The sequence below is a fragment of the Alligator mississippiensis genome, chromosome 4 (assembly GCF_030867095.1).
Source record: "Alligator mississippiensis isolate rAllMis1 chromosome 4, rAllMis1, whole genome shotgun sequence".
Lineage (NCBI taxonomy): Eukaryota > Metazoa > Chordata > Crocodylia > Alligatoridae > Alligator > Alligator mississippiensis.
This window is the reverse complement of record NC_081827.1, coordinates 29,778,434-29,799,191: the sequence shown is the minus strand read 5'-3', so window position 1 is coordinate 29,799,191 and position 20,758 is coordinate 29,778,434. Positions and strand designations below refer to the sequence as shown.

The 20,758-nt window shown below is 42.1% G+C and overlaps 1 protein-coding gene across 2 annotated transcripts in view; it reads right to left on the bottom strand.

Annotated features, from left to right (window-relative positions):
- Window positions 1–20,758, bottom strand: part of CPNE8 (copine 8) — a 168,139-nt gene that overhangs the window by 81,275 nt on the left and 66,106 nt on the right. For both annotated transcript variants that reach the window (XM_014606507.3, XM_006260035.4), the window contains exons 6-7: window positions 15,356–15,432; window positions 3,162–3,225 (exon numbers count right to left, since the gene is read on the bottom strand). In XM_014606507.3, the coding sequence (XP_014461993.2) occupies window positions 3,162–3,225; window positions 15,356–15,432 (141 nt within the window). The remainder of the gene's footprint in view (window positions 1–3,161; window positions 3,226–15,355; window positions 15,433–20,758) is intronic.

Genomic DNA, 20,758 nt, shown 5'->3' with positions numbered 1-20,758 from the left:
AAATGCAGGGTATGGCATATAAAAAATGTACCACCAGGTAACAAACAGTGTGGGGCTTTACTGTGAAACAACTGCTCCAAGGTAGCTGCCTATGTGTACTCTCTTAGCTAGCAGCAAGTGGAAGCTAACCCATAGCAGTTTAGCCCTCAGCGAAAGAGGCTGTTTCCACCTAATAACTCTTGTTTATAAGTAAATCACGGTATTCTGAACATTATTTACTATGTTTTCACTATTTTTTATATTACTGCAATGTTTTCTGCATTAGGCAGTCAACTGAGAACCATTAACATCTACTCATGTAGATATTTTAATAATTTTAATGTAATAATTTGTAATGTAATGTAACATGCAATAATTTACATGAAATAGCCCAAAGTTTAACTGTCTGTAACACTTTATGAAAAGTATTGTGTTTCAAAACTACAAAGTTCTAGTCCTAGCCCTAGCCTGTGCTTCAGGAAACTGTTAAATTAAGGTGCAAGAGAAATGAGAGCATACTACATTGTGCATAATTTAAACTCAGTATTCCCTGCCCATTACAGAAGCAGAGATGACCTAGTATGAAAAGCATTTGACTGCAGCTCCTCCTCCAAAGACATTAGAATGAATTTATCAAGAACCCACAAGAAACAAGAATCCACCTCTAGGTAGTGCTAATTGCATAAAAATTCTCACTACATTCAGTATAATGTGCCTTGTCAGCAAAAATTGTAGGCACCTCCTCTTCAGATATAGTAACCTGGATTTGGTCCAGTTCTCCCTGTTTTTTGGCAATGGTTGAGTAAACAATACTGGATTCTTGCACAGATATTACTGTGCTGTCACTCACTAATACTTAGAATGGAAGAACACAGTAACTACCTAGAGAATCTAGGAAGCTAGACACTCAATCAGAAAGAGCAAAGTGAATTGGAATCATGTCTTGGTTACTACGTAAGCTGTTCCAGCTCCTTAGGGCTCTAAAGTTCCGTTTTCTGGGATGCAATGATTTTACTTCTCTTGGTCTGAATATCTCGCCTAAAACCTCCCTATAAATTAAAGGGATGAGGTAAACTGGGTTTAGCAACTGCAAGTCCCCTTTCTCCTAGAAACATGTGAAATAATTTATTTGAGGGGGCATGAAAACAGTTTCTTTAAAACAAAATCTTAATCTTTTGCTCAAGGGTAAACAGCAATAGATTAAAAAATCTGGCTGACTTCCTATGCTTGGGAGAAACTGAGGTGATTGGTGTCCTCCCCCTCTGAGCCAATTAAAAAAAATATATATGTAAATATAAATATAAATATAATAGCCCTGTGTTCTGAATGGTATCAATAGAGGCAGGATGCGCAAGAGCACTTCCAGTGGGCACTGCCATTCAAAAGGTTCCACCAGTCTGCACTTCATGCATCAAGAGTATAAATGTGTAGGGGACACTTGAGAAATAAAAAACCTGCAACAGCCACTAGATTTGGATGCTGATGGGCACCCAAAAACAATGCAAACTTTGTATAATACTTTAGGCCTATCTGCATTTTAAAGTAGCTTGTCCTACAGAGAGACGAACAAGTTCTAGTAAGGCAGAAGCTTTGCGATTTCATTTTAAGGTCCATTTTGAATAACCAACTATTGGACTCTTTTAGCCCATCACAACTTTCAGATCTACAAAAAAACTAACAAGCTTTAGTTTCATTGTGCAGGATCAGGTTCTTCATCCGAGGGGAGATCCTGAACAGGCCATTAAAGTATGTCAGGCTGTCAGGTGGTCAAAATTTACTGCCAGAACATCACCTTAGCTAAACTAACGGAAATGTCATTATTCTTTAAATCAAGAAGCTAATTTAGTATTTCTGGAATGGTAGACCTGGCCTGGTTATTATTTCTTGCCTGATTCCAGGACTAGAACCCAAACCGCTTCAAGTATGGTACATATACCAAGTCCTTCCTACAATAGATAAGGATGTCTCTGACTTGGCTAGAATATTCTTGTTCTACCTGAGAGATTCAATCAGCATTCAGACTGTGAAATTGAGGAACTGGAGATTTCCTGCCTTTACCAAATTTGGGATTAGCAGCAATAATCTGCTCTTTCAGCATATTCTCTTTCAGGGTCACATCAGTTGAGTAGCTAAACAGCTCAGTTCCCTTAAATGGGAGAACTTCCACTGTAACTTTGACATGCATAGGAAAACCTACCTCCTGCAATCATGATGATCAGCACATAGCCACTGGTGATACCATGGATCTGGCACTCACATTGGCAGTGCAGGCTGTAGGACTGTGTTGATCACCACTTGCCCTTCTGAGATTATGGACATTGGGTCTTCCTTCTGTCCTTCATAATGGCACACACCAGGTTTTTAGATCTGACTACTTTAGTTTGTACTCCATATTTAGATAATTTGGCATCTACCCCTCTTTTGGAGTGATTCCTCTCCGATGAGCTAGAAACTAACATATTTTATTAACTATCATTTTTCCTTATTTTTTTCCACAGAATAAAAATAGACAAATTTTGAATTAAGGTTAATTTGTCAAAAGATTTTTTTTTTTTATTTGCTGCTCTCCATACAACTCCAAAGTACCATAACTTGTAAAGTTAAACCAATGGTGGCTAAGCATGCCACAAATTACCTAAATATGAGATTGCGCTACTTTGGTAATCACCTATCACAGTCACCCAATGCTGCTGACTGATGTCACAACCGGGACGTGGCAACATAACCTGACAGTGCCTATCTCTGTAGCTCTTATGTGGTCAAACCTCTGAGCCAGCAATGACCCCTGATCCATTGTGTAACAAACACACTGGCTGTCCATGCCACTTGTGGCCATAGGCTGGTCACCAGCGAGTTAAACGGTGCTAAAATTTCGGAAGTATGAGACCAACATGCAATTCACTGATTTATTTAGGGGAACTATAAAAGGTGCCTTAAAAGCAAGCCATGAATTTTTTGTGCTCCAAACTGCCCTTTGCTTTTTTCTTTTGGGTTAACATTGACACAAAAAATAAAAGACAAGAAAGCAATAAATACTGAATTGTTTTATAATTTCCTATACTTAATTATGCTCCTATTTCTTTTGCCCTCTATACAGGCAAGTTCTTACAAAGTTGGTGTATGGATCAGGATGGCAGCAAAGAAACATTTGTTTTAAACAAACAATATATAAATTCACTTACCCTGCAACAGCCCAGTTCTTCTGCGGTCACGATGATGGTTCCACATTTCTTCCCTGGAATTCCTCTGCAACAAAAAATGATTATGCACTTTAGAAGGATTTCATATAATTTAGCAAAAGATGGATAACGGTAAAACAACCTTCTCAAGGCAGCAGCCAGAATTCCATGGCTAAAATGTTCAATGTCTTATCACAATGAAAGATCAATGAGGTAGGTGATTCATGACTAGAATTACACATAAAGCATTAGGTCAGGGGTTCCCAAAGTTTTTATGCCATGGCCTGGCAAACCGCAGCCTGGAAGTGGCCGTGGCGCAGCAAACTGCGGCCCAGCAGTCACAGCTGACCACGGACAGACTTTCCGGCCAGCAGACGGGTAAGGATACCCCCCAGGCCCACCCCCCTGGGTGGGGGAGATGGGCCAAACCCTACGCTGCCACGGGTCCTGGAGAAGGAGCCGCAACCTCTACGCCAGGCTCTATGGGGCCATGGTTTGCCGGTACATGGCCACTTCCAGTCCAGCAGCCAACTATGCTGCAGACCAGCACCTGGCCCGCTGCGGCCCAGCACTGGGCCGCGGTCCAGGGATTGAGAACCCCTGCACGAGGTCAAGATCCTCCAAGAGAAAAGACAGTGCTAACTCAGGCTGAGCTTTCAAATGTGCCACAGCTGACTGGACTGCTAAACAATATCTTGATCTTACAGGGTTTCTCTTGCAATTTAAATTGTATAATGGGAATCTTGCAATAGAAAGGTTTAGTTTTTCTTCCATCAGCCCTGTGCAAGGACTGGAGTAAAAAAAACAAAGTATAAGCTTCAAAGAAAGTAGAGAAGTATTTTGGCAATGATAGCAAATTTACTTATGCTCCTTTAATTAGTTTATAAACATTAGTTTAAATGTATAAATTAGGAAAGAAATAGCAAAAATCTTCTGATAGGATGGGATTGACCATTTCAATCATTCCACATCTTACCCTAAACAAAGAGAAACAGTAAAAAGTTACATTTCAGAATTCTGAAAAGCTATACTGTTTTATCAGAAATTTGGACAAAACTTCAAAAACCATCCAAAAGATGGTAACATTTTTAGAGAACTCATGTACTCTGGAACACAGAGTTACATAACATTTCTACCATTATATTTTATACAATAGCTATAAAAGTAAAAATTACTTTTAATACACATAATCCATGAACTTAATGAGATAATACGTTGTTTTACAGAATGTGAAAGTACACACAGATTCCTGGCATAGATGATTAACAAAAAGATGTGTTGGACTATATCATTCTGTCTAATCCAGTCAGTGATACATTTATGCTAGAAAGCATGAGCCTGTACATCTCAAATAATGGGAAAACATACATGACAGCAGCTGAATATTATTTTTACTTTCACCTACTTTTTTCTTTTGATCCAAAATTATCTAGCTTTGAATTTTCTAAGAATGCTCTGTGGTCTCTCTAAAAGATCAGGAAAACCATTGGTATCAATGGTTTGTGTAAAAAAATCAACAATGTGTAAAGAGGACAGCTGTTTCCTTTCAAAAAGTTTTTAATTATACCTGGGTTCAATTTAGCAGCACCCTACCACAATGTTTCCAACTAGGAAAATATATGCAGAGAAATGAACAGATATAAAAAAGATATTAAAAACCAATTAAGAAGGCCCCAGAGTTGTAAATAAGGCACCTGAAATTTGAATTCCTCCATGAACAAAACAAGTGGAGTATATTCTGTAAGTGATGAGTATGGGAAGATACAGCACAAGGTACCCGCTTCCTCTGAAGACATTGCTCCTAATCTCCTAAAAGCACAGGCACTGGAGCACTCATGGAGAGAATGGCAAGTCTTTTCTCTAGGTTGCATATAGTTTCATAGTTGGTAGGGTCGGAAGGGACCTGAGCAGATCAAGTCCGACCTCCTGCCATGGCAGGAAAGAGTACTGGGGTCAAATCACCCCAGCAAGGTGTTCATCCAGCCTCCTCTTAAAGACCCCCAGGGTAGGAGCCAGCACCACTTCTCTTGAAAGTTGGCTCCAGATCCTAGCCGCCCTGACAGTGAAGTAGCACCTCCTGATGTCTAGCCTGAATCTACCCACTGCCAGCTTGTGGCCGTTATTTCTAGTCACTCCTGGTAGTGCTCAGGGGAACAGGGACTCCCCCAATGCCTGCTGGTCCCCCCTGACTAGTTTGTAAATAGCCACTAGGTCCCCCCTCAGCCTTCTCTTTTGGAGGCTGAACAGGCTCAGGTCCCATAGCCTCTCCTCGTAGGGCCTGCCCTGCTGACTCCTGATCATGCGAGTGGCCCGCCTCTGGACCCTCTCCACGTTGTCCACATCCCTCCTGAAGTGCCGCGCCCAGAACTGGACGCAGTACTCCAACTGCGGCCTGAACACTGTCGCATAGAGGGGGAGGATCACCTCCTTGGACCTGCTTGAGATGCATCTGTGGATGCATGACAAAGTACAGTTGGCCTTCCTGACCGCGTCCCCACACTGTCGGCCCATATTCATTTTGGCATCAATAATGACTCCAAGATCCTTTTCTGCCTCTGCACTGACAAGAAGGGAGTTCCTGAGCCTGTAGGTATGGATCTCTAGTTCAAATGAGAAAATAGTGTGATGTGGTTTGTAAAGATAGCTGGGTTTAATAATTTTAGGAGTAATTATGTGTTCCCTACCAGTTATTCCCCCAAGATCATCAGTCCCAGATACTGAAATCCCTCTTCTGGAAGAAAAGATCTGGCCTGAATGGAGTCCAGGACAGTTCCAATAAGGCAATCCTTTCTGTGGATTGAAGTGAGGATTTTTTCTAGATGATTTAACAGTCAAAAAAGAGGGATGTAAGAAACTGCATATATGTTGCTGAGTTGAGGTCTGAGGTCAGTTGGCCTTTAGTAGCTATTCATGAAAATGCAGGCAAGCATATCTTGTATTCTGATGTGTGTAGCAACAATCATAAAGCATCATAAAGACTTACTGGCCTGGAAGAAACCAAAAATATGCTAAATTTACAGATTCTTGTCCTTCTGTATTTGCCATTTGAAAGCGAGCCTAAGCTGAAAGCTGCCTATCAATCTCCCTGAATAAGGAAGGAATACTGCTCCCTAAAATGAACATACTGAAGTTTAATGTTCTTATTAACTTGTTGAGGTTCTCACAGATGTGTTTTGGACTGTCAATTTTCTTTAGGATCAGGAAGTAGCAGAAGTACCATGCTTTCCCTTGCAGTTCCAGTGGAACCGCCTCACAGCCTCCTTCTTCTAGAAGGACTCTTCTTTGAAACTGGTCAGTAAACTAGAAAGGAGGGATAGAAGGATGGGGTGACCTGATCAAAAACTGGATCATGTACGCGTCATGGATGGTATCTAATACCCAGTTATTATAAGTAATTATACACCAAGCCCAGTAGAAGGAGCAGAGTTGAGACTGGCTATCAAGGGCAAGGGAACAAAGATTGGTACACATCACAGTATGGCTACAGTGAAGGTCATCAAACTTACTATCTGGAGATGTTGGCTGACAGCCACGAGGAAATTCAGTGGGGAATCTTTCTGGAGTGCTAAATCTATTTGCCAGTAGTCAAATGTGGGAGATCCTGACACTACCACCTCAGGTAGTACCATCTGCACTCCTTAATGCTGCGAGGCAGCAAAGCACTGGAAGCAAAATGGTTGGCAGAGGAATAATAAAAGGGGGATAACGCATGTCTGAAACTGAACATTCTGGAATCAAGCTATAATGGCTAAATCGCCTTTGGTAAAATAGTTAGAGTTAACTTTCTGGGTAGATGACGCAAGTACAAAATTATATGCATAGTTATCTATCAACAGTATCAAGGACACACACTTAAATAAAACCAGAACACTGGGTTGATTGGGTAAAGGGTTTTAGTGCACGTTCAGGATCATTAATTAAGATCATTCCATCTTAACTGCATGAAAAAATGCTTCCAAGGTTGTTACATTTTGGAGCATTGCAGAAGACAGTTATTTTAAACCTACTTAGCTACCGTCTCGTCTCAATGTATGCTTAAATTAGAGAGAGATCAAAAATTAAATCAAGAGACCATCAAAGTACTTTGTGATCACATGAGAAAATTCTCTTTGGAAAAAGGTCTCAGTATGGACTCTCTCCATACCTGATTTCAACTTTCAAACTTCTCTCCAAGCTTCACTTAATGACAGTTGCAAAGAGCATATTATGAAGTGGCCAAACAGAATCCAGGGCTTTCTGGCTTCTACTATAATGTACATAAATGGACATTATGTTGAAGTAATAATATAAACTAAACAACCCCTTCTGCCATGTCCTGGGTTTTCTAATCAGTTTGAACTCTGGCCAGTCTGACTGCAGCTATTCTTAAATCTACTTAATTCAATGAGAGATTAATAATATCAACATTCATAACATAATTCTAAATTAGGGGTCAAAGAACAGATGTAAAAAATACTTTCAAAAGTTTCCTGCATTTTGTACCTTTATAATCATGAAAAATAGCTGTGTTACATCTCCAATACTATGATCTTAAGTATCACAGAAAAGTAGGACTGGAAGGAATTTCATAAAGGTCATTTAGTACAGTCCTTGCTCAAGGCAGGAACATCCCTGACTAAAATCACCCCAGCCAAATCTGTCTAGCCTGCTCATAAAAATTTCCAAGGATGGAGATTCCATAATTTCTTGACCACTCTCATAATTAAAACACTGCTCCTAATCTCCAACCTAAACTTCCTCTACTGCAATTTGAGGCCATAGCTCCTAGTCCTGTCCCCTACAACCGTCCAGAAAACCCCATCTCAATCCTCCATCAACCCTAGGTCTTTCAGATGTTCCTCATAACTATTACCTCCCAGGCAACTAATCATTTCTGTCACTCTGCATGGGACTCTTTCCAATCACCTGCTCTGGTTTGCAAGTAACATTCCTGTTAATACAACCCAGTATGCTGTTGGCTTTTTTTCCCCTTTCTCTTTTTATGCAACAAGAGCACACTGTTGACTCATATTCAGGTTATGACCCACTGTAACCCCCAAGTCTTTCTCTGAACTAGTGCAACCTAGCCAGTCATTCCCCAGTCTGTATTTGTGAATGTAATTATTCCATCCCAAGTGCATTTGTCCTTGTAGAATCTCATCTGATTGATCTCAGACCATCTTTCAGTCTATCCAGATCATTCTGGATCCTAGTGCTGCTCTCCACAATATCTGCAAATCTATCCAACTTGGTACCATCTGCAAATTTCTTAAGTGTGCACTCAATCCCATCATCCAAATTATTAATGAAGATATTGAACAACAATGGACCCAAAACAAGCCCCTGGGGAACCCCCACTTGATCCCTCCTCCCAACTAGGCATTGAGCCACTGATGACTACTTACTAAGCCTGATGATCCAACCACTTACGTATCCACCTTTCATCTACACCAGGGGTTTTCAACCAGGGGTATGCATACCCCTGGGGGTACTTGAGATAGCCTCAGTGGGTACTCAGGAGCGGTCCGCAGTTCTTCAGATCTTTCTTCTTCCCCTTCTTAAAAGATGGGCACAATATTTGCCTTTCTTCAATCATCCAGGACTTCACCCATCCTCCACAAGTTGTCAAAGAAAGATGGCCAATGGCTCTGAAATTACCTCATTCCGTAACTTAGGGTGCATCCCATCTGGCCCTACCAACTTGGAGGCAAACTTGAAGTTTCTCCAAGTAATCCCTAACTTGTGCTTTCATTGCTCTAGATATTTTGTCTCCTTCCCTATTTCTAGCCAACTGCACTCATCATCTGGTAGCTGCCCCTGTTTGCGAAGACTGAAGTAAAGAAGGCATTAAACACACTTCAGCCTTCTCTGCCTCATATGTAACTAGACTGCTTTCTGCACTCCATAAGAGACCTGGTTTTTTTGGTTTTTCTCTTACTTTTGACATACTTGTAAAATCCCTTCTTATTGTCTTTTATTTCTCTTGTCCGTTGCAACTCAAATCATACCTTGGATTTCCTAATTTTCTCCCTGCATGCCTGTGCAGCATTTCTATACTCTTCCCTAGTACTATAACTAGGGACCTACTCAATTTGCAATTTCACAGAAATCACGAAGTCAGGCATTATCCACAAAATTAGGAAATGTCCATGAAATTTGCAGAGAAAAACCAAAAAACTCCTCAAACTTACTGAAAATATAATGCTAGCTCCTCAGTGGAAGTCAGTGGCAGCTGGGATGGGAAAGGGGAAGAGGAGCAGCCAAAATGGCAGCCAGCTCCACCCCTCACTGCTAACTGGCTAATAGGGCTGCCTGTCGTATGGCCCTGCCCCCTCTGCCAATCAGCAGCAAGGGATGGGGATGCATGATGGACAGCCTTCTCAGCCAATCAGTGGTTAGGGGTAGGACCACCTGACAGGCAGCCCTCTCAATCAATCAGTGGTGAGAGGTGGGGCCACCAGGGCTTTTCAGCCAGAGGCATGGGGAGACTGCACCACTACAAGCCTGAAAAAGTGGCAGCTAGCCTTGCGATCAGTCTGTAGAATTGGCCACATGCCTCCTTGATTTTGGGAGGTCCCTAACTATGACCCACTTCCACTTTTTAAAGGATTCCTTTTTTGAATTTCAATTGAGTTTTCAACTTAAATGCAATAGAGAAAATTTTCTCGGAGAATTCTATCCATAAGATATTAATAGGCGTGTTTATACCATGTTGGACAATGCTAGGGAAACTGCTGTGAAATCACACTGTAGCCATTTGCTTTCGCATATTGAAAAACTGTCATACTAATGTTTTTTGGCATATGCTCAGATCACAATCAGCCCCCTCTCAGACTCTGTCTTGTTCTTGCTCAGAAAAGCATTGCTGCATGCCAAAAAGCAGCTACATGACAATGGCTTAGGCTGCAGAATGCAGAGAGGGGCTGAGGAAATCAGAGCAGTGATCCTTGGCACTACCTTTGCCTTAAGACATCAAGCAGAACTGTGCCATTGTACCTATTCCAAAGCCACCAGAATCACAAAAAATACCTATTATGGGCTGGATCCTATCGCCTCTCAAGTGTTAGGTGTTATAAATAAAATACATGTTGACAGGAATAAAAATAAAACAGAAAGCTGCTAAAAATGTATACCCATACAAACTCATTATCTTCAATGGTATCTGTGCAATTCAGTTGAAGACATCATTTAACCTCTAGAACCTTTTAAAATTGATATTAATGTGAATGGACCTGGCTTGTTTCTCAGTATTTCTGCAAGGCAGAAAGCAGCTGCAGAGATATGCCAACCTAACTGTGTACATACTAGCTCATGAAATGGTATTTATACAGTGCAAGGCATCACTGTGCAAGGATACCCACACTAGCTCTATAGCCAACAACAGCATAGCTGTGTTAGTGTGGTGGTGCTTCTCATCAGAGCTAATCTGTCAGGGTGCTCTGCCATATTAATGCAACGGTATCACTTCTGGTTCCAAACATGGCATGTGCAGAAAAAACTCAGGTACCTGTGCAAAGCACTCCTTGTAGCATCTGGATGTCTCCTTGGGGAGTGGGTTGACAGAAAAGCTAACTCTTATTTACAAATGAAATGGATTGGTATGAAAATCAGAGAGACCTAAAACCCTAAAATATCATTTTAAAAACTTGTTTTGGGGGATACAATTTTTTATTCTTAACTTTATGCTAACAACAACTACGTGTATTGAAAAAAACAACCTTCATAATCACAGTGATCTGGCATAAAAACAACTTACCAGTTACATTACCAGTTACCTGAATAATAGTAAAGCATGCTCTCCTAACTATTCCCCTCAGGTGACATCTTAAGTAAACATATTTTGCTTACCTTGGAATTTGAACTAGGGCTTTAAGGCCAACACTGGAGCAAGTTTTAATTAACTATAAGGTCTGTACTCCAATACGCATCCTACCAACAGCCTCCCAAGCTTTTGAAAATGTCCAAGTTATTAGCCATAGCACAACAACAGGTATTTAAATCATGGGTGGCACATGGTAAGGTAAGCAATGTGTAGGTAATACAGACAACAAAACATATAGAGACTAAGATTAAGGTCAGCACCTTGTATTGCACCTACACAAACAAATTAAAATATATTGTAGACTACCGCTCATGTGAAGTGTCTTTAACAACTAACCAAGCAAAGGAATTGGGTCATTATCTTCTGTTCCTGCTTAAAGTTTTCAAACATGGCTTACTACACAATAATATATACTAAAACCAAACTCGTATTGAATATGAACACTCTGAACTAAAATCTAAAAATACACTATTCAAGAGCAAAAAGAGCTTCTTGAAGAGCCTATTTGTTCTCTGGTTTTTAATACATTATACTAATTGTTTGACAGCTGGCCTTCCATCTTAAAGGAGGGAGAATGCCTTTTGTGGGGTTGCTATTGTCCAAATTCTTACAGGAATCAGCAGAGTACTATAGTTTGGTCTTTTCTGCCTTGTCTCCATGTTGCATTAGTAAAATTGGGCAGAGAAATTTTGAATTGTGAGTGATCTGTCCTCAAAGAGGTTGTCTACTCTCCCTATATGGACCCCTTTTGCGGCTCTCAAAGATGGCAATGGTCATCTTTGCCCCAGAATACTACTGCAAAGTCGGATAAAACCTTGTAAGAAACCAAGATGTAGTTTCCTCAGTTTCCAGTGACTGGTTACATCTACACTGCTCTCAAAAAGGTGTAACTATAGTTCATATAGACATACCCAACTTAGTTTTAAACTGCCTATGTTTGAGTACCAATAGCAATGTGGAGCTGTGCCAGCATAGAACTCCACATGGCCAAATTGCTTGAATTTTTACTCAGTGTCTCATATACTGAGTAACATGCTAACTAGGTTACACTATTATCAATGCCTGAGATAAACTTGTTTAAAGCTCACTCAGATATACCTAACAGTCATGCCTTGTTTGTAGTATTAACATTCTCTAAGAGGTCTGGCTCCATCCCAAAACTGCAAGTAGATTAAAGTAGCCACAGGACCTGATTCAGGGACTTCATTACATAGAAGTAATATAGCTAAGCTACTGTTTTGTCTGCTTCTGTCTGTGTTGTAGAACACAACTTCTGTTAGAAGTTTCCCCTCACACCACTCCTACTGAAGTATATATAACTCTCATCTTCCCCCATCAATCTGTACAAAAAAGTATTTAAAGAGAAATTAATATTTTGAAACAAATTATATAACCAAAATCCACCACTAGCTTCAACAAAGCTGCCTTCTAGCTCTGACAAAGATCTAGTTCAATGTTGTCAAAAATATAGCCCGTTGGAGCCTTATTATCCAGCCCCCAGTGCTGCCTGTGGGTTTTGAGTGGACCCACAGACAGCATGCAGAGTCCACCAGATGGACCCACAAGTGGCATGGGATGCATGCTCCGGTTGCTTTGGAATGCACCGCATGCAGCACCTACTCCAGTGCATGTCCCAGAGCAGCCCGATCAGGCACTGTGTGAAGTATACTGGGATTGCACTGTGCAGTGCAATCCCAAGCCAGCCACCCCAAGGCACCCACCACCCACTCCAGGGCACGTGCTGGATCTGGCATGGAGTGGATATATACTGTAGCCAATGGGCCAGGAACAGCATGGATCTAGCATGGCCAGTGGACACCGTGTTCAGTCCAGGACCAGGCCACACGTGGTGCCCAGTCCATCCATGCCAAGGCCATGCTGTATGTAGTGCCTGCTTAGGTCATTCTGGGACACACACTGGATCTGGCATGCAGGGCTAGTGTGGGCCTGATCCAGCCAGCGAACTGGGCCCGTACCATTCATTCAGCCTGCAGGGACAGGTGAGTTAGACACTCCTGCTCTAGTTGATCAATTTTACAAGATGCTGAATTTCTAGATGCCCATTTACTTCTTACAAAACAGATTTATTTTGGGAGATGCTTTAGACTGAATAAAACCATTGCTACTAACCAAAAATGTCCTCTCTGTTTTCACCAGTCCATATAACTCATAATATACTTTTATTAAAATAAGCTAAATAAAAATTTGGAGCTAGTATGACAACATGGTTATTAACTGAAAGGATTATTTACTTGTAAAACTTGGAAAGGTATCCTGCTGAGCTAAGTGCCATAAAGTTAGAGAAGTGGATCAACTCATCCTCTAAAGGAAACAAGCAATGGAACCATTATGCAACAAGTAAGTTTCACTGGAAAGATTTATATACAATATCTTGTGTTCTGGAGAAAACACATTCAAAATTTGAGGTTGAGGAGTTCTCTGTTCATCTAATGTTGCTTGTATGGAATCTTTAGTAAGCATCTGTTAAACCTAGTAGTTTCTTAGGCTGTGTATAGACAAAACGAGGGGCGTGTATGCACGACACTTTAAAGCGGGCTAAATGCTTTTGCACTGCTTTAATGGTGTCAGTGTTTGCACGCCTCAGCAACACACTTCATATCAATTCCAGCCGCTGTAGGAAATTTGGTGGCGTAATGCACCTTAAATGACTTGAGGTGCAAACTAAAACTCTAAGGAGGAGTTTTGGTTTGCTACGCCTACAGCCGCAGAGCGAAGCACCGGGCTCTGTGCAGCTCTGCGGCTCTGCAGAAGACCCTGCAGGAAGCCTGACAGCAGCCCAGGAAGGCAGGCTCCACCCAAAAAATGGCGAGCCTGATTCCCCCCCCCCCCGAGCCTGCCTGCCTGAGCTGCATGGGACCCTGATGCATCCCTCCATGGCTGCAGTGTCCCCCAGGACCACCCAAGCTGGGTGCTGGAGGGCAGGTACCGCCTGGGGGGCTGCCGCGGAGGGAAACACCAGCCCTCTACACAGCCCAGGGACCGCTCTGCCCACTGGCAGCTCGTCCTCCCCTCTTTGCCACCAGAGAGGCGAGGTGTGTGCACGACACAGGGTTTTAATTGGACCTAAATTGAAGCGGTGCTTTTAAAAACCCGCCACTTCAAATTTAGGGCCCCCGTTTCATCTACACATGCCCTTAGATGAGCTTCGTGACTACTGTTCCTCTCACTGACATTTACTCAAATTCATAAACACCACAACCTTTATTTTATTTATACATAGCACATAAAGATCACCATACTTAGCCGAAGACAACTTTTAAACACTGCAGAATATAACAACAATTTTCCTTGGAAGATATTAAAAAGTAAATACAAACTGACATCAGCGACATGTATATACCCCATCTACATTTCAAACCATGGCTGAATTTTAGGCATAGCCAGGCTGTAACTGGAGGTAACAAGAAGGACAAAATAGAACACACTTTAGCATTCTCAGAGAAAGATAAGATCTAGATGTATTGTTTCCACAGGGAAACAAACTAATCTACTTCATTATAAAACCCACAAATACAAATGCAGAGGTTGACTAGAGTACAAAATCCTACAATCACCTGAGTCAAATAGTGGTGCTAAATTACAGACAGAACTAGAAAGCTATCTATTTATCTTACCAACAAGGTTAAGACCATAATAAAAATGTTCTGCTCTTTCCCAAACCTACACTGACAGTGATGAGAAAAAAGGTTATAGTCCTGAAGAGTGAACACAATGTTGCTGTAATAGGGGACCCATTACCCCTATTATAAAGGGGTCACATACCTTTAAGGACACAGACAGAGCACAGGAACCATGCTTCCTCCTGGGCATATATAAAAGGCCTTGCCAAAAGGCTAGGCAGCTGGAGAGGAGGCAGCTGAGACCGAAGTTATGCATTATGGTGGTATGAGGCCTACTACTGTTAATGCCCTGGGATATGGGAAAGCACTAGCAAGAAATGCTGCTCAACCAAATTAAGGGCTCGTAACAACTTAAATGAGACATGGCAGGTGAGAACAGTCCTCTCCAGGCAGTTGAGAAAGTGAGCTGTGCTAATCTCAGCACGGCACAATAGTGTACTTAAGGGCCACAGCCTGAGGGTTGTCACAGTTGCTAAGAACACACTCAAAAAAACCCCCCAAAAAACAAAAACCAACACAAAAAACCACAGTTGGAAGAAAAAAAAAAGAAGGCTAAGATTTCTTTAACTAAATCAATCCGTTTTATAACTACCTGAAATATCAAATAAAATAATAAAAACCTATAAAGAAATAATTATTTGGCATGTCAATTAAATTTTTGCCAAGAAGTCAGTAAGACACCTCAATACTTTAACAGAAGTGACCTCATCTCATGAAGCAGCAAGTATTTATCCAAGACAAAATAATATACTTACGCTATTGACTTTTCCAATCTGCTTCCCTGTGATCCAACTATCTCTCCAAGAGTGCAGAATACTTGTCCCAAAAAATCCTGCAAAGCAATATACGACAAAGTTGTAAAACTTCAGTATGTCTCTCATGAAAGCGATTTTGCTCTCTTGTTATGCTGGACTTCACAGAATATATTTAACCTCTGTTTTCTGCTAATGACCTACATATGCACATATATGCTGCTGAACATTAGCATAACTGAGGGGGAAGATGACTGCCCCCCCCCCCTTTTTTTTTTTTGGAGAGGGGAAGAAGGAGAGGGAATCCATTACCATTAGAATCCCATTTACTAAACTGGGGCATAATGTAGAAAATTCTACATTGACTTGGATTCTGTACAACCTCTCAGGAGTCAATGAAAATGGAAAATAAAAAACCAACAAGCAAGCAATGATGTAGGATATGCATTATTTAAAAAACTAGGACTTAAACTCCTGGAAAGCATTCCTTCAAATGATGGATATGTTGGAATAAATGATGGACATGAGAGCAAATAAAGTCTGCAAGTGATCCACAGAAAGCAGAACAATGAGCAGGCTCTGTTCCCTAGATGCTGCTACTCAGTTACTTAATACAGGGAAAGAGTTTTTCTTCATTCTGCCTTTCAAAAACCTTGGGTGCATCTGCATGTGAAATGAATGTGACGCAATAAACTCTAGAGCAGTTTGAGCTGGAGTTAACTGCTCCAGAATGCAGCGTCTAAATGTATGACCAGGACAGCAGCAGTTTGAGCTGGGGTGAAGCAGGCATGGGCTGTTAGCAGGCTCATGGGGTCAGCCCCAGACTCTGGGTGGTGGTGTTGGGAAGTAGAGGGGCTGGCTGGCACACGAGATGGCTAAAGTGTGGAGCTGTGCTAGATAATCTCAGCCAAGGCTTTGTCCAGATGGGTCTTAAAAACATCCAAGGACAGATTGCACCACCTCTCTGGGTAACTTGTTCCAGTGTTTTACTACCCTCCTAGTGAGAAAATTCTTCCTAATATCTAACCTAAACTTCCCTTGCTGCAACTTGAGACCATTGCTCCTTGTTCTGCTATCTGCACGGATTATCTAGTTGGGGATTGGGTCCTGCTTTGCACAGCCATGGCCAATGGCATAGATTATGCAGCATATATTTCCCAAAATAATATCCAACAGAAGAAGAGAGATACCACACCTGTTATGTTACAAAATGATAAATTAAGACCTATATCACCATAATTCGCTCAAAAAATAAATAATGTAGACAGAAAACAACAGATGGATGCTGTTCTCATCAATGGGATAAGAATTAGACATTGATGACACTACTGAGGAATACAACAAATACATACCCAAGTAAATAGTAATTAAAAGCAATATTTAAAATGCTTTAAAAAAATCTTAAAAACACTGATGTATAGGAATAACAATTTTTATATCTTTTAATGATGCAAAAGACATACAAAGGTAAATAGTCCCTAAAATATCCATGCATAACAAACACATAACTAAACAGAAATAATAGCCTGATCTTAAAAAGCTGTTAAACTTTCAGAAATCCCTTTAATGAATTTCCAGTTCATTTCAAGGGGAACTGCACATGCCTGACAACTCTCATGATTATTCCATAAACAATATCCTGCAAAATATCTAAAGTTAATGTAGCAATATGTAACAATAATTTTTTTTTAAAAACTAGACACATACTACAAAAAACATTCACATATACACGATTTCTCTAGAAACAAACACAAGTTACTCTCCATAGAGAGGGCAAATTGGGTTCTGTGGGCAATGAACCAGAAAGCTCCATGGGCTTTTAAGCTTGTCACCACATTTTGCCATCAATGGCAACTGGTTTTTGCTTGGGTGCCAACGAAAAATCAGACAGGTGCCTAAACAAGAATTCTGGAGCATAATTTTAAGCTAACAGCTACTTATTCAACATGCACAATATAGATTGTGTCACTATAGGAGTGGCAGTCGGTACCAGCCTTCCTCATGCTGTAGGTATCTTTTTACCAAGAGCCCTAGTATCCACATTTGCTATAAATAGCTTTGGATATTGGTACCATTAGTAAGTACTGTGCTCCCCTACTCCAGCTGGGCCACAGGATCTTCTTAACATAAGAGGCAAATAGTGATCTAGTCTTCTTTCTATGAACAAAGACTGAGGAAGAGATCTACCTCTAAGCTTTGTGAAATGACTGACACTCTTTGCCCTCAACAATTTCCTTTACCAAAATCCTATGAAGAGGTTGGACCAGACAGCTGTGGAACAACCTAGAAAGACCATTCTTTGTCCTTGTAAGACTATGTTTAGGAGGTTCAAATGAGTTCAGTTCCAAGGTTGACCACCTGCAGCAAAGACAGAGGACATGGACAGGGTTTCATACAAATTTCTAGCACTAGAAAAATAGTTTGGGAGCTGGAGATACACAGGCGAGCTCTCCAACCAAGAGACACTACAATGCCTATACTTAGGAAGGAAAGCCCATTGATTGATAGTCTACCCTTTCCAACAGGGGGGCAAGCTGTCAAGAAGCAGTTGGCAACAGCAACTTCCATAAATTGTGTTCAATTTTAGGCCCCCCACTACAGAAAGGATGTGGACAAACTGAAGACAGTCCAGGGGAGGACAACAAAAATGAGGAGAGGCTGAGGAAACTGGGCTTATTTAGCCTAGAGAAGAGGAGACTGAGAGGGGATTTAGCAGCAGTCTTCAATGATCTGAAGGGAGGTTCGAAAGAGGATGGAGCTACACTGTTGTCACTGGTGGCAGATAACAGAACAAGGAGCAACGGTCTCAAGTTACAGCAAGGGAAGTTTAGGTTAGATATTAGGAAGAATTTTCTCACTAGGAGAGTAGTAAAACACTGGAACAGGTTACCCAGAGAGGTGGTGCAAGCTCCATCCTTGGGGGTTTTAAGACCCGGCTAAACAAAGCTTTGGCTGGGATGATCTAGTCAGGGATGCTCCACCTTTGAGCAGGGGGGTTGGACTAGATGACCTCCTGAGGTCCCTCCCAACCCTCATTTGCTATGAAATGAAAAAGAATGAATGAGAAGAGCCTGCCAGGGTTAAAAACAGAAGGCATTAGGAGAAGCTCCGTTTGAAGCATCCTCTTAGGGAGAATGAAAGAGCTGTGGTGCAGCTCAGAGCCAGGAACAGGACCAGAGGGGATCCTACAAAGCTGTTGCAGTGCTGGGTACTGTTTTTTTTCCAAAGCCAGAGAGAACCGTAAACAGGCTTCGGTGTCAGAGGAATTCAAGCCGCTGGGGTGAGGGTGGGAGCTGATGGCCAGCAGATCCTATCTGCCCTATCAGCAGCAGGGGCTGGTGCCAGGCTGCCCTACCTTGTGGCCATGGTAGAAGGCGATCTCCTCCATGTTGGCCAGGATGTGGTTAGATGTTAGGAAGAATTTTCTCACTAGGAGGGTAGTAAAACACTGGAACAGGTTACCCAGAGAGGTGGTGCAATCTCCATCCTTGGATGTTTTTAAGACCCAGCTGGACAGAGCCTTGGCTGAGATTATCTAGCTGGAGATGAGGTCCTGCTTTGAGCAGTGGGTTGGACTAGATGACTTCCTGAGGTCTCTTCCAACCCTAATTTTCTAGGATTCTAGATAGGCAAGGAAGGGTTCCAGCCCTGGGGAAAATATTCCCCACCACTGTTCCCTGATTGACAAACAGGACCTGGGGAGGTGGATTCTCATTGCTGGAAAAGAGCTCTGCCCCTTCCTCTGCTCTGCATCAACCCAGAGGAGTGCACAGGATGGCATTGGGGGCAGATTTGTCAGGGCTGGAGAGAGTTCCAGATGTGGGATAACTCCCCTCCTTCCACAAATCAGCAGGGTCCTCACAGGGCTCTTTCAGTCCTTGGCAAATAGGTTGTCAGGGAACCAGTGGTTTTTTTTCCTTCTTTTTCCTAGATTGGAGGAAGGGAGAGCAGAGGACTGTGGGATACCAAGGGTCCTCAATACCTGAGAGAAGTATACAGTGTGTGTTCATATTACAGCAGGAATTGAGACATCTTCCTCGTGGGAAGATGTATAACTTTCTTGCGGAAGACCCAGTTTCTTTCTGCAAGAAAGCCCTTGAATAGCCAAATACTTTCTTTTTGTGGTGGAAGAGAGGCTCTTGTCTCAGCACAAATGTAATGCTAGGGCTAGTCCATGGCCATAGTTTAAGTCTCTCTTCCTACATTTCAATGTCCTCATGGGAAAAAAAAAGTTATACTTACCTCTTTCACATACTCAGGCAAAAGGACAACACTCTAACCATATCCAAGGTATTCAGTTTTGCTTCATCTGCTAAAGAGTGCAATTTCAGAAAGAAAGACTGAAAAGCATGCAGGCTGTCTAATAAAGTCCAGAACAACTTTGGTCAGGCCACAGTTGGAGTACTGCGTCCAGTACTGGGCACCGCACTTCAAAAGGGATGTGGCCAGCCTGGAGAGGGTTCAGAGGAGGGCCACTCACTTGGTGAGAGGGCAGCAGGACAGGCCCTACGAGGAGAGACTGAAGGACCTGACCCTGTTCAGACTCAGCAAGAGGAGGCTGAGGGGGGACCTGGTGGCTGCCTACAAACTCATCAGGGGAGATCAACAGCAAATAGGCAGAGCCCTTTTCTCCCCAGCACCACCTGGGGTGATAAAGAACAATGGTCATAAGCTGATGGAGAATAGGTTTAGGTTAGAGATCAGAAGGCAATATTTTACAGTTAGGGTGACCAAAATCTGGAACCAACTTCCCAGGAAAGTGGTCCTCGCCCCTTGGACAAATTCAAGAGGAGGTTGGATAATCACCTGTCTGGGGTCTTGTGAACCCAGCATTCATTCCTGCCTGTGGCAGGGGGTCAGGCTAGATCAGGTCCCTCCTGGCCCTAGCTACTATCAAACTATGAAACTTTAGGCAAAACCTAGAGTGGGGCCTCAGATACCACTTATCCTTGTGGAAGATATCAGTGATCTTCGACAAGGATAAGTGGAACATGTCGCTTATCTGGATAAGTTTGCAGATGACACCAAATTATGGGGAAGCGCAGTCTCGCTGGAGGATAGGCTGGGGAATCAGGCTGACCTAAACAGGCTCACAAGGTGGGCAGATCAAAACCTAATGACATAAGAGAAATGCAAGGTGCTCCACCTCAGGAGAAAAAACCCACATCATACTTATAGGTTCAGCAGTGCTTCACTAGCACCAAGACCAAGAGACTTGGGGGTCACGATTGACAACAAGATGAATATGAGCCACCAATACGATGCTGCAGCAAATAAAACTCTTGGCTTGCATCTACCAATGCATCTCAAGCAAAACCCAAGAAGTCATACTCCCGCTTTACTCAGCCTTGGTGAAGCTGTAGTTGGAGTACCGCATCCAATTCTGGGCTCCACACTTTATAAAGG